This window comes from Petaurus breviceps, unplaced genomic scaffold (genome assembly GCF_028583685.1).
Source record: "Petaurus breviceps papuanus isolate PSGF00001 unplaced genomic scaffold, PetGlider_PUasm1.0 454, whole genome shotgun sequence".
Lineage (NCBI taxonomy): Eukaryota > Metazoa > Chordata > Mammalia > Diprotodontia > Petauridae > Petaurus > Petaurus breviceps.
The window spans coordinates 288,670-303,045 of record NW_027186342.1 but is presented as its reverse complement, the minus strand read 5'-3'; the positions used below and the strand labels follow the sequence as shown (position 1 = coordinate 303,045).

General features: G+C 44.3%; 1 protein-coding gene across 3 annotated transcripts; it reads right to left on the bottom strand.

The window, feature by feature from the left end:
• Positions 1–5,703: 5,703 nt before the first annotated feature.
• On the bottom strand, positions 5,704–13,137 carry KRT86 (keratin 86). Of its 3 annotated transcripts, none has more exons than XM_069101118.1 (10): positions 12,766–13,137; positions 11,644–11,852; positions 11,189–11,191; positions 10,704–10,764; positions 9,888–9,983; positions 8,854–9,018; positions 8,502–8,627; positions 8,125–8,345; positions 6,796–6,827; positions 5,704–6,651 (listed from the first exon to the last, which is right to left on the bottom strand). In XM_069101118.1, the coding sequence occupies exons 1-10, from the start codon at positions 13,135–13,137 to the stop codon at positions 6,446–6,448; spliced, it is 1,491 nt and encodes a 496-aa protein (XP_068957219.1). In that variant the 3' UTR covers positions 5,704–6,445. The 3 variants fall into 3 exon arrangements, with proteins under 3 accessions (XP_068957219.1, XP_068957218.1, XP_068957217.1); XM_069101117.1 differs by lacking the exon at positions 11,189–11,191 and adding an exon at positions 10,287–10,288 and having other exon boundaries at positions 10,700–10,764; XM_069101116.1 differs by lacking the exon at positions 11,189–11,191.
• Between the last annotated feature and the right edge of the window lie 1,239 nt (positions 13,138–14,376).

Genomic DNA, 14,376 nt, shown 5'->3' with positions numbered 1-14,376 from the left:
GCAACAGCAACCCTGAGGGTCTTCCCTTCCCTTCATTCAGTTCTTAAAGAGGCCTATTCACTGAATTGGCATTACCTCACTCAAAGTGAGTACCTGCAAAGGCCTTATCCTAAAAGGGCCAGGGCCTCCCATTGCATCCTGGGTCTTCTCCAGTCATCCTGATGAATATCTGGTCACTGGATCCAGATGGCTCTGGAGGAGAAAGTGAGGCTACTGACCTTGCACAGCCCTCCCTCACTCAAATCCAAGTCAACTGCAAGTCATGTCATCCTTCCCTGATGCCATGGTTCTCTTCAAAAACAAAGGACAAGCACAGTAACAATAGCAACATTTCCTGCCTTTTGCTTGTTATCTCCTCCATTAGAACTCCTCAAGGGCAGGGATGGTCTTTTTCTTTTCCTTATATCCCTGGGCAGCTAGGTAGTACAGTAGATAGACTGTAGACCCTGGCATCAGGAAGACCTGCATTCAAATCCAGCTTTAGTGACGTACTAGCTGTGTGACCCTGGGCAAGTCCCTTAACCTTGTTTGCCTTAGTTTCCTCATCTGTGAAATGAGCTAGAGAAGGAAATGCTAAACTGCTCCAGTATCTTTCCCAAGAAAACCCCAAATGGAGTCATGAAGAGTTGGACATGATTGAAAAATGACTGAACAACAGCTTACATCCCCAGCACTAAGCATAGTACCTGGGACATAATAAGTACTTCTCAATGTTTATTGACTGACTGACTTGGAAAGATCAAGTGCTTTCTTGCTAAGGTAGATTCTTGGATCTCTTAGCTCCCTCTTTTCAGTAATTAATTTAATCATTTAAATTTCCTTAGGAAATGGTAATTGGTTGTGTTGGGATCTATCTCTTTTCCTTTTAAATTTTTTTTTTGCATTAATAGTCTATTTAAACATTTCAGTTTGGAGTTGTTTTAATTGGACACCATATAATCCTATTTTTGTTCTCCTAATTTGGCGTTGATTTTGATCCTTATTCTAACAAGCCAATAGTCTGATGATTCATAACAGCTTCCACATTGGTAACCAGTTATTTCCTGTCTGAAATCATAGATAATTTCATTTTTTTAAGTTGGTTTTTTTTTTTGGAGGGGAGAAGGCAGGGCAATTGGGGTTAAGTGACTTGCCCAAGATCACATAACTAGTGTCAAGTGTCTGAGGCCAAATTTGAACTCAGGTCTTCCTGACTCCAGGGCCAGTGCTCTATTTACTGCACCACCTAGCTGCCCCCAATTTCATTTTTTGTGACACTGACTTCCCATTTTCAATGTCTCTCAGTTTTCTTCCTGAATAAAAGATTCATCATATACAAGGTGTCCCAAAATTCTAAAGCTAAGACTCTTGGTATATCTTGCAGACATGACATTTCTGAGTAGCATCTAAGGTTTTGGTTTCTTTTATTCATTATTCCTAACTATATTCTCCAACATATTTTACATCTTCTTTTCCCATCTTTGCATTGAAGTCACTGAATATTAAAGCATGTGTTGATTTATTTTAGCAGGTCCTATTCATTTCTTCAGACAATTTCCCTTGCCCTTTATCCCCTTCAACAAATGTCACATAAGCTATAATTATCTTCACAGCAATCCTTTTATAAAAGCTCATCATAAGCAATACAATACAAAATGACAAAGCGTCCCACGAAATGATATTTCATGTTGCAATTGGATGCACAATAAAAAACCAACTCTGCCAACTCCTTTGTTAGCCTCTCTTAGGAGAGAGAACATGTGATACAACCTTCTATTTAGCTGTGACTCCCTTTTGTCTTCTGGTTTCATTTATAGCAAGAATGCCCATATTAAAATTATTCAGTTTCTCCATCAGAATACCCCTTCTTTGGTCACCGGGCAAAGGTGTCACATTTAGAGTAGCCACAGTCGGTCAATATTTGTACATAATTTAACAACAGTGTGGTTCTTAGCACCTTCTCCTCCTTCCCCACCTGCCATCTACCCTCTGCCACCATCACTACAAAAGCCAAAAGAGGGTCAGGATAGGACTAAGGCCTGCACTTTTTCTCTATTTTACAAGTTGCCATGATCAAAAGATTCTTGACCAAGCAGTCAGACTACTGGTGATTAGCCTTTGGGAAAAGAGCTCATACCTGAAGCTTCTCCAACCTGGTAGAATCTGTAGCCTGTATTCTAATAGCATAGCCTTTGAAAACTCAAGGTCACCTTCATGTCATGATTATAGAATAGTGTTTTATAGAGGATTACTACCATCATTACTAACAAAATATTTACTAAGGGGGGAGGGGTAGGGGAAAGATGGGAAGAAAATGTAGAACTCAAAATCTTGTTGAAATTAATGTTGAAAACTAAAAATGAATAAATTCTGATTAGAAATGGAAGTTCTCATAAAACTACAGAATTATTTCTCTAAAAACAAACAAACAAAAAACAAATTTATTGAATATCTACTATGTTCTAGGCATGGGAATTACAATGAGTTAAAAATTCATGGGCACTCTCTCACAAGTTCATGATTTATATCTTGTTTCAGGACTCTCCCTTACTCCTTTTATAGAAACCCCACTTTACTATGCACCCCCCCCATGAAAAAGATGAGGTCTGTTTTTCCTCAGATTTTTCGACAAAAGTAGCTAAGATACCACTTGGCACCTAGGTGGGTCGTTCACTCTTGTTGACAAAGCAAGTGATTTGTGACTTTCAATATATCTCATCCAGTGTGTTTTCTTTCATTGCCCTTCTCACCATGGTTTTCACATCTCACTCCCAGGATAGTCCCTATGTGCTCACCATATACTACATACACACACAAACACACACAATATATATACACACATACATGCACGTATCCCTTTCACCATACACACAGCTTGAAACCCTCCTAAGCACTGGGAGGAATGGGCCAAAGTAGAATAAGTAACTTCTGAGCCCCTTTCTACCCTTGAGACTCTCTGTATTGGGAGTTCCTCATGATAATAGAGTTACAGGTCTCATCTCTCTCCCTGTCCCAAGCTCTTCCTGTTTCTACCTTTATCTGACTCTGACTGGTTTATTGCAACCACCAAAAAATATTCTAACATAGTGTCCCAAAAGTCTTAGAGCACTTTTAAGTTTTAATAGCTTAAGACTGCATTAAGGTATTAGGCTACTTTGGTCTCCAAGGCCTTATCCTTCCTCTTCAGCTTCTTGATCCACTTTTGAAACCAAAGTTGACCTTCAGCTACGAAATGTAAATGCAATAATTCTAGATCACAGTTATCTGATGCTTTTATCATTAAAAAGCAATTTGCTCAAACAACCCCATATAGTATATAGAAGTAATACTTTTACATTTTGTGGATGAGAAAACTGGGACTTATTCTTGGTCTCATAACTGGAAGGGAGATATAAAACCAGGTCTTATGAATACTAGGCCACAATGATTTTCTAGAGTCTTGTTTGTCTCCCTTGTAGTAGAAACCATCCCGATTCTCTCATGGATGCCCCATGTCATCCCCTGCTCCCTCTTCCTGAAGCCACCACCACCCCAGGCCAGGACCACTTTCCTAGACCATCTCCACAGTCTTCCTCTGCAGGCTTTTGTGCTTGTGGTATGCCCTGAGACCAAACCATCTTCGATACCACTGCCTGAATTATTTACTTTATACATGGGTTTGATCGTGCTGCTCCACTGGTTAAAGATTTTCAGTTGTTCTCTATTGCTTGTGGAGTGAAGGCCAAATTAATTTGCCTTAAATTCAAGGCTCTTCCCAATCTGACAGCACCCTCCTTTTCCTTGCAATTGTTATAACCTTTTCAACCTTATCACATAGTATTCCTATCTATGCCCTCAGCTAAACTGGAATAACTGTCTCTTTCCCCAAACACATCCTTTACTCTCCCATCTCTATGACTTTGCTCACACTGTTCTTATGCCCAAAAGATCCTTTCTCCTCTCCAATTGTGGAATTTCTACCTGTTTTTTAAAACCTAACTTAAAAGCCACCTTCCCCAAGAATACATTGATTCCCCAGTCAGTAAAGACCTCTTCCCTGGGACCTCAAATAACATTCTATTACATCACCCCCTCACATACTAGTACTTACAAAAATAGCATTCACACAGCACTTTAAAGTTTGCAAATATTATTATGTTTGATATTCACAATAATTCTTGGAGGTAGGTTCTGTTATTTTCATTTTACAGATGAGGAAACTGAGGCAAACTTGCCCAGTAAGTGTCAGAAACTGGATTTGAACTCAAGGATTCCTCATTCCAAATCCAGGATGCTATCCACTGAACCACCTAGCTGCCCCACATATCAGGAATCAGAAGACCTCAGCTCCTGTTCTAATGTTGGCACCTAATTCACTATGTAACCTTGAAGCAATCAGTTCCCCTGTCTCTCAGATCCACAGTTTCCTCAGCTGTTTAATGAAGAGACCAGTTGAAGGCCTCCAAAGTCTTGTCCACTGTCCTAGAATTCTGTAGTTCCAGGACTCTGAGGTTCCAGAATTCTGTAATTCCAGCTCTGTGTCGATCTATAGGACATAACACTGGCCTGGAGGAAACGTGCTTCAATTTCAAGGAAAGGAATTGCTATGACAGCTAAAAAACATTTGTAAATAATCAGGGAAACTCAAAAATGTCCATCCAGGTCAATTTGAACCGGGAGAGATATAGCTTAAAGGTGCAGCCAGATGGACTGAATCCCTCAATGGTGATTGGTGAAGTGGGCTTACTAAAACATAGTCTTAGAGCTAGAAAAAAGTGCAGGAGGATAAGGAGACTTGTCCATCCTCATGCGGATTGATGATAAAGCCAACAATCCAGGGCTCCTGCATCTCTTTAGATCTAGAACTGGGATCCTATGATTCTCACTTCAGTTTGTAACGACCTGAAGATTCTTAGCTCTTTTGTGGGTGGGGTTTAAAGGAAGGAGAAACCACGTTCTGAGTCCCAGAACCCTCTGTACCTATGACCTGGCCACCTGGGGATGGCGTTGCTAATCATGTTTGGGATTTCATAGACCAAGCTTTACATTAAAATGCTCTAACTTCTGAAAAATACAGAAACCATGTGGACATGTGCTTACAAGAAGACGTGTCCATATTCATGTCATGGTCCTTAAAGGCTAGATCTATCCATAACAAATAACCCAATGCCTGGGTGGGCTTCCCGTTTCAGGCACTATTTAGTTTTATACTACATATAACAGGAATGAATGGGAAGCCCTGATCTCCTTGGAACTCCAATGGGTTTGCAAATGAATATTTTGGCTCCATGGGGAGAGATATACTCAGCAGAATGGAGTGAGAGGCAGTCTCCTGTTCACCCCTATTATATAATCAAAGGGAAATGGAATCTCTTATAAATGCAACAAACTTGAGTTGGTCAAGTATAGCAGAACAGAAGGGTTGGTAGAATTCCTTTGGAGTTAGGGGCTACCCTCATGGATAAATATTACTGTCTTTATTATGTGTCCATTCTCCACCATTGGGAAGGAAACAGATCTAATCAGCCTGTGTTATTTAGGAAGAGTATTCTACCTTTGAAATCATCTCACCCAGAGACAGATAATTAGATTTGAGTTGACTACCAACTGGAGAATTTCTCAATTTGTTCCAATGCTGGAGTACTTGATAAGCCTGTAAGGAGTTCCTGACTCACACATGTGAGTCAAGGTCATTGATACATTAAGACAATTAGCCACCAAACTTGATTCACTACATTGAGTTTATTGGAGATACAGAATGAAACAAAGACAAACATACAAGAAATTGAATTATTGGCTTCCAGGGAACTTTTGGGGTACAGATAAGGAAGGGAAATTAGGTGGGGTGTGAATACCATAGAGTCAACTGAAAACAAAAATACAGCAATGTTTCTCATCCTCCCATTTCAGAGGCAGCAGCCACAATAACAGCATAGACAGGGAGACTGACTGTTGGCACAACCAAGGATCATCACCTAAAGCTACTAGGAAACCCCCTACTCCCACATGGGGTTTCTCCTCCACCTTCCATAGACCTTGGTGTTGCTATAGTAACAGACCCACCAGAGCCAAATAATCCAGCAGAAGACAGACAGACAGTTGGAGAAGAAGAATATGAACCCATAGTACGGTGAGAGAACTACTAGGAAATAACTGCCTGGAATGAGCAACAGATTCAGAAAAGAGAGCCATCCACCCATCCAAGAAATAGATCCAGTTGGGTATTGTGATCAGGCCATCCAACAGCTACTGAGGTCTGGGTTAAATAAGGCCATCAGGTAGGAGAAGAAGAAGATGGAAGTCCCTGGGTAATTTCATTTGGAGGCATAAAATGTGCAAGTTCTCCTGCTCTGTTGGAACCGTGGCTGGGCCCGTGGAGAGAGGATGGTATTGAGGAATGCATTGCTGTCCAAGAGCAGTAGAGGGATGTGGTCAGATTCCAGTGACATTTCTGGGGTGAAGTTCAGTTCTGTTTCCTCCTGACATCCTAACATCTCTTGACTCCACAAGAGCTGGCACCACAAGAGCGGACGCTATAGCCTGAACCGACCCCACAGGGGGCACAGGCATTAGGTGCACTGACCACCACGTTGCCGCCAGAGGGGCCGCTGCTACCGGTGCTGACAACACGGGCACCGGAGGTGCCGGTGCAGAGATCGCCACAGACGACGCCACCTCGGCTGCTGCTGACACCTAGGGAGAGGATAGGCAAGAGAAATAATGGTCAAGCCCAGGCTACACCTCAGTCCACTTCATAGCATCAAGAAAGCAACAAACACCACAAGAGACATGTTAGCAACCCAACATGAGTAAAAGGGGAAAGCTGAAATTACTTACAGACATTCACAGCACCAACACCTTCACACAACCTGTGTTGGGGAAGAAAAGAAAGACAAGGTCAGTCTAATACCAATAAAGCCCCTGAGTCCACTCAAGTAAGGTGAAATAAAACTCAAAGTCATTCAATAGACACTGAATTTAGAATCAGAAAACCTGTATTTAAATTCTAGAACTGCTCCTTCTAAATGCTGGAATCCTAACTTCCACATTAGCCTGGAAGCTGGCTGAGACAAAAGCCAAGTCTCTCCCCACCTCCCTTCCCAATGCCCATAGAAAAGAGAGGCCCAGTATGGAGTTATGTGACTGCTCACCCAAGAGGCATGGACTGTACTCAGTTTAAATTTCTCTGTCCCATCTGCTAGTGATTGACCCAGCCCCAGAGACACTAGAACCATCTAGTCCATTCCTCTGCCTTCCATGAGACTGTGCTTCACCATGACTAAGAGAGTTTCCACTTCCTTTTGTAAAGCTCTATCCAGAAGGAGACACAACCTTTGAGTATCTCAACAGAAAGTTCTTCTTAGTGTCTGGCTGCAACCCTTGCTTCCTTTATTGATGTCAGTTTTAGGAACTCAAGAAATCAGAGTGGCTGTGGATAAGTCAATGAAAGCTTCCTATCAAAGCCCTCAAGAATAAAAGACAATTAAATGGATAGAAAGCTGGGATTGGATTTGCCAGGAAAGATGGGGTCAGACCAATGTTATCAAAGTCTTAGAGCACCTATGGGGACAGAGAGAACCAGGAGTAAAGGGTAAAGTGCCAGGGATGGAATAGGTCTAGAGGGTTAAATATGAGGGAAGGATGGGCTAAGTGCCATTAGTGAGGGTAGAATGGGGATGGAATAAGTGTCAGGATTGGGAAGCTAAGAGCCTTGAGTGTGCTAACCATCAGAGACAGGGAGGACTAAGTAACACATTAAAGGGTTGGTAGAGTTCTGGGAATAAGAAGGGGTTAAGTGCCAGCAATGGAGGTGGGAAAGAGGTCTGAGGAGGAAGTGAAGGTTATGGATACCAGGTGCAAAGGGTCAAGGTTCAAAAATTCACTCTGTTATTTTGCTCAGAAAGCTACAGGCAAAGCCCTGAGTTGAGGACCACACCCATAGCCAGTGAGTCCAACTGAAGACCCCCCACTCAAATGCTCATAAGAGGTGGGAAGAGTACTCATAGGACTAAGTTCAAATTACCTGTCCAATGCAGGATGGGGGGAAGATTGTAAAGGAGAGTCGAGTGATTGTTTCCTCTGCCCTAGTTCGGAATGGTTAGGGACAGAGCAACCTGTTGGATCTGGCTGGATTGGGAAAAAGGAAAGACTGTCCCAGGCACCCACCTTTGCTCCTCGCCCTCCAGCAGGCGTTTGTAGGTGGCAATCTCGATGTCCAGACCCAGCTTGGAGTTCATGACCTCCTGGTACTCCTTCAGCAGACAAGCCATGTCCTGCTTGGCCTTCTGCAGGGCCTCCTCCAGCCCTGCCAGCTTGCAACGGGCATCATTGAGGGCAGCCTCACCCTGCTGCTCAGACTGGGTCACAGCAGCCTCCAGCTTGGAATTCTGGGAGGGAGGACAGGAGCCAGGAAGGAGAAGGCACATTAGCAAAATGTTCCGGAATCATGTTTCCCAAATGAGACCAGCTCAACCCTTTTCTTGCCCTCACCCATCCATCTCTAACCCAATTCTTTTCTATCCAAATGTGATCTGTGTCCATACCTGGCACTTGGCGTTCTCCACCTCGGCGGTCAGCCTCTGGATCATGCGGTTCAGCTCATTGATCTCCTCCTTGGTCCTGCGTAGACTCTCCCCATGGCGGATCACTGTGGCCTTCATCTCCTCACACTATAAAGGGGAAGAAGGGAAAGAGAAGCATGTACAAGACAAAAATCACAAATTTATCCATCCCCTTGTCTCAATCATCTGTTCCTCCTTTAAACCACACTGGGAAAGGAGCTTCCATAAAAGCTCTGAAAAGAAGTGTGTCCAGATAAGAGATACGTCCTTCCTAAAGCCAACTTCCCATTGCACTTCCAGATGGGAGAAAGGGAAGGAATTCATGCCCACTCACCTTGCTGCGGTACCAGGACTCGGCCTCAGCCCGGCTGCGGCTGGCGATGTCATCGTACTGAGACTTGATCTCGGCAATAACACAGTCCATGTTGAGGTCTCGGCTGTTGTCCATCTTCACTACGACGGAGGTGTCTGAGATGTGAGACTGCAGAATTCGGATCTCCTACAAAGTCAGGATAAGGGGGAAAAAAAGAGATGGTCAAAGTTGGTTGAAATGAAATTCTATCTCTCTCTAACTCCTTCCCAGGATTCCATCTTACTTGCAGACATGTCCACTATGGCCCATACCCTCAGAGTCCCCCACTTCAGACAGTCCAAGGAAAGCCACATAGAGAGGCAGGAGCCATTCAGGGAGTTTCCGTTTCAATTGATCCCACTTCTTGATTTCTAGTCAAATCTATAGATTCCTTGATTGATCCTGACATATCCAGTAGACCTGCTATCTGATTTTCCAGTTAGATCTTCAGAACTAACCCATTCCTCTCTCACAGACCCACTTGGGCAGGTGGATTCTTTTGTCTCTCAACCTTCTAAACTAGAGTAGGAGAAAAAACTGTAGAAAATTGTAAAAATTAAGATCCGGAAATAGATTTTAGAGACCCAGTCCAATGCTCTCATTTTACAGATGAAATTTCTTTCCCGTCTTTCACTGGATAAATCATCTGGACTTAGTGCTTTGAGCACTTTCTCAGATCCATCTTACCAATTCCTGTAGAGGATCAGGTGTCTCTAGCTAAGGGTTTTGCCTCTAGCCTCCTGAGCCAGGAATGGGGGCTGAATTCCTGAGTAAAACTGACTCTTGTGCTTCATCTCCTAGTTCCGCACTCCAATGCCTCCCGTCCTGGGGAGGCTACACTTATGCTATGTTGTTCAGAAGAAGAGTCTAAATCAGGAGACAAGCTGCTGCCCCAGCCTGCCATGAATGAGCCATTCCCCACAGATCCCACAGGCCCTGGCTGTCTTCTCCTGCCTCTGGCCTCTCCTCTCCTCCATGGGCTGTGCATCTCCAGGAGTCCCCTCTCAGCCTCTCACCTCCTCATACAAGGCCCTCAGGAAGTTGATCTCCTCTGTCAGAGCCTCAGCATTGGCTTCCAGGTCAGATTTCCTCAAGTAGGCACAGTCCACATCCTATCGGAAAATGGAGAAGGAAGATTGAATCCATAGAAATGAAAGCTTAGAAGTTATCTAGTCCTTATTTTATAGTTGAGGAACCTGAGGGTCAAATAGATAGCAAGATACAAAGGTGAAACATAAACTAGGTCTCTTTCCCAGTTGTGCTCTTCCCCATCTTGAAGATTTCTCATAGATCATTTCCCATTCTGGAGCAATATTCTCAGATTGGTTCTTCCTTTTCTTTCCAACCAAGCATTTACCTGCTCTTTAACTCCCTTCCCATCTCCTAAGCCCATTTGTAAATAAGTTATGACCTACTACTCCTAGCCCTGTCTTTGCTGATTGGGCAGGATCTTTTAGGTTCTACCTCCAAGGAACAAAAAAGAAAGTCATGATGGGAAAAGATTTGGATGTATAGATGCTTTCTTTGCTCCAAGACTTGACAGAACCTCCACCCCTTTGGGACAGGTCACAAAATCCAAAGCAAGAAGGCTCCCCCATGGGTCAATTCATACCTGTCCCTTCCTTGAATCTGGATATCATTTCCTAATCAAACATCACCTTCCAACTTCTAATTGTGCTGCTCAGTAGCCTAGCTTGCTTTGGAAAGATCATCTTATCCTCTTTTGAAGATAAAAGATATCTATGCCCTGAAGAAATCTTTGTGGGTACACATTTCCAGGAATTTTCCCTTCTCTCTCTTTTAAGTCAAGTCCTACGTCCAATGTTACTCACCTTCTTCAAAGCAACGAATTCATTCTCAGCTGTGGCTCTCAGGGAGACTTCCTCCTCATACCTGAAATAGAATAAAGGAGAGGGCACCCAGATCAGTGGGAGTGAGACTGCAGTCCCTCTGAGGGAAGGAGGGGGGCATAAAAACTAGGAGAAATCCCCTGTATTAGACCAATATCAAAAATAGAGACCTAACTCTTGGTTCTTCATATCAAAATGACCACCAGCAATGCAGAGTTTCAAATAACTGATCACTTAAAAGCCATCCTCTGTTGGCTGAGACATGCTTTAGTCTTTATGTGTGAATATTGGCCATGATCTGGGAATCCACAGCACTTCAGAAAGATTCCCTGTATAACTCTCTTGGGAGGAGTCTAAAAAATGCTGTCCATCTTCCTCAGTTTATATATAGTCATTTCTCTCTCTCTCTCTCCACTTTAATAAAAGAGAGATGAACAGCATCAAATCATCAGCCTGTGTTGAACTACCTTCTGTCTCTGAGCTGCCTAGCTGGTTCACACCTTTCCTGGGCTACAAGAACAAATCAATAAAGGAGTAACAGGAGACTTTTCTCTCCAGTGGCCAATTGATCTATAAGATTCTTTGGAGGATGAAGATACAGAGGGGAATTGAGAGCTGACTACAGTAATGATGTCAAGAGAGGAAGTGATAGCTTCAACAGGAAATTGAAAGCCAATCCAAGATGAAGAAGTGATAAATATGCAGAAGGCCCTTCTTTCTTCCCTTTTAGCCCCCAAACTGAGGGGGTTCTAACACCTTTCCTTACCCCATTACAAAGTGCATTCATTGTATTCATATCCCATATACCAGGGTCTCCCTTCTGTTGAAAGTCTCCCTGCCCCATGCTCCTGTCCCTAACACCTTTTACCATTGGGAAGCTCTTTCATGAAAGTCAATTTTCTTTCTTTTGCCAAACACTCACTTTTTCTTGTAGCCCTCCAGCACTTCCTGCACGTGGTTGAGCTCAGAGGCCAGGCGCCCACTGTCAGCCTCCACGCACTCCAGCTCCCGCTTCAGGGTCTCAATGTAACCCTGGAACAGGGGCTCCAAGTTGCTCTCGCAGCATTTCCGGTTCTGGTAAAATTGCCACTTGGTCTCCAGAAGCTTGTTCTGCTGCTCCAGGAACCTCACCTACAGCACAGTGAGGGAGGTGAATGGTCAGAGCAGTTCCTAGTTATTCCCATATCCCAAGGGAGAGTGCTTCAGAGGGAGTGAATCCAGCCAGGAACTCAATAAGGGAAAATGAGGAAATATCTTGGGGAGGGGAGGGCATGAGAAGGCAAAGGAAGGAAGGGAAAGGAAGGCAGGGGAGAGGAGGGAAGGCAGGGGAGGGAAAAAGACATCCAATAGAAGACTGCTCCTATGAATATGTCCTGTCAACGATCCTATGAACATGTGTCCTCTCCAGATCAGAGGGCAACTAATAAAAAACCAAACCCCTGAATGTTTTCATCCAGAATAGTAGGTAAAGCTCTGGATTTTGCAATTCCAAGGATTGCTAGTGGGAGACATCATGCTTTTCTAATCCAGAAAACATCTGATGAGTTATTGAACATCTGGATTTTCCAACATAGAGAGGACCCAAGAATAGAAGAGGGGAGAATATAAAACCTAGAGCCAGCAATCAAGATCACCTGGCCCAAACTTCTCATTTTGTAGATGGGAAAACTGGGGTCCCCAAATAGAAATATTTGATTCTCTGAGTCTTAATGAGAAAATTGCTCTAGTTCAAAGGTCCAGTTTTTTCATTGTAAAGGCAGGGGAGGGTAGACTCCTAATCTCAGATAGGACTCCCTGGTTCTCCTCCTATGCTCACTCCACAGAGAGTAGAGAAGCTCTGAGGAAGGTGGGGCTTCTAGGGATACCTGTGCTGATTGGGACCTCTTGAGCCATGCAGAAGGGGATGCTAGCTAGCAGTCCTTGGCTCAGAAAGAGCCCCATCCTATACTGACTTTCAAGACTTCACCCTCTGCATTCTTCTGCACCACCACTAGCACCCCCAGGCATTCCCCACAGAGCAGAGCTCAGTTCTCTTGTCACCGACCTTGTCGATGAAGGCGGCGAACTTGCTGTTAAGACACTTGATCTGCTCCTTCTCCTCATGCTTCACGCACTGGGCGTTGGGGTCGATCTCCAGGTTGAGGGGGGTCAGGAGGCTCTCGTTGACAGACACGGTGGTGATGCAGGGGGGGCTGGGCCCGCACACTCCCCCAGAGCGATAGCCAAAGCTCCGGCCGCAGGAGCCAGCCCTGTAGCCTCCACAGTAGCTGCGGCTGCCAAAGCCGGTCAGTCCCCTGTAGCAGGACACTCCACGGTAGGGAGCAGCGCTGATGCAGCAGCGGCCAGGCCGGGGCCCACAGGCTGAGGCACAGCTGAAAGCTCTCACAGAGCCCCCACAGTAAGATCCACAAGTCATGCTGCTGCTTCTAAGCACGGTTGAATGAAGAGGAGAGGAATTGTCAACAAGATGTCAGCCTGTGGGTCCCGTGGTCCTTTTATACCTGTGGAAGCCAGGCTTGGCCCCCGTCACTGGGTCAAAAGCAATTAACAGCCTTTATGGGCTTGGGACATTTTGCTGCTTCAGCTCCTCCCTTAATTTGCTTAATTGGGGGCCAGATGCAGCATAGATGTTTATGAACCTTCACCCCAAAATGCCCGCTTTTCATCTTCAAAGGCCCAAACACCACCCCCTCCCATTATACAGGTGTGGAAACTGGGAGATTGGAGTGACTCAGGCCAGGAGACTGAGGCAGGACTAGTAAGTGTGACTGAGGTTTCTTCTTCCCTTCTTCCCTTCTCTTCCCTTCCTGGATCCAGAACTCCAAGTTCTAAGGACAGGGGTCCCCTCTCCTAGAAATGTTTTCTATGTTAAGTTGGGAAGTCAAGGGGGAGGGGGAGAATCCTGAATCAGACATTATTTGGGGGGACAGGAGAGGATGTTAGATCTTTTTTCATGGTTCTCCATGGTGGCTCCCTTAGCAATATATAGTGTCACATACATGCAAATGTATATGCCAACACACAACCTTCCATGCCCACTCCCACATAAGATCACATACAACATACACACACAGCAAATTTATAAATTGCCTGCTTATGCTTATGAATACATTCATGACCACCCACATACACACAATCATAAGATTTATAGCTGGAAGGGACCTTAGAAATCCTCTAAGCCCCTCACTTTCAGATGAGGAAACTGAAGTCCAAAGAAGTAAGATGACCTACCCAATGTTACTCAGATACTAAAACACAGAACTGGTAACTGAACCAGGTTCTTCTGGCTCCAAGTTCAGTATTCTTTCCGCTACACCAAACATTTCCTACTCCCCAAAGTTTTTGGATAAGGCTACGCCAAAAAATATAAAATCAGACCCTGTTCAAGAATCCTAGCAGTAAAGATTTCTCCAGAGACAGTTCTGTCTTCAGCATCATCCTTTCAGCTCCTCCTAAGAACCTAGAGACCAATAGCTTCCTTCTCATCCAGGAGTCAACGACCCCTCCAAACCATCTCATAACTGTAGCTTCACTATCTTACTTGGGGGAGGGTGATTTCAAAGTTTCCCAGTTGGAGCGTCCTAGGGACAACCAAAGAACCTCATTCTTCGATCTGATCCTACTCCCCCACAACCATCTCTTTTGGTGATGGAGC

Coding starts and splice junctions, on each gene's coding strand:
- KRT86 (XM_069101117.1), bottom strand. CDS start 13,137: ATGACTTGTGGATCTTACTGTGGGGGCTCTGTGAGAGCTTTCAGCTGT. Junction 11,853..12,765: donor TCGCCGCCTTCATCGACAAG/GTCGGTGACAAG, acceptor ACTGTGCTGTAG/GTGAGGTTCCTGGAGCAGCA. Junction 9,019..9,887: donor TGAGGGCCTTGTATGAGGAG/GTGAGAGGCTGA, acceptor CTGACTTTGTAG/GAGATCCGAATTCTGCAGTC.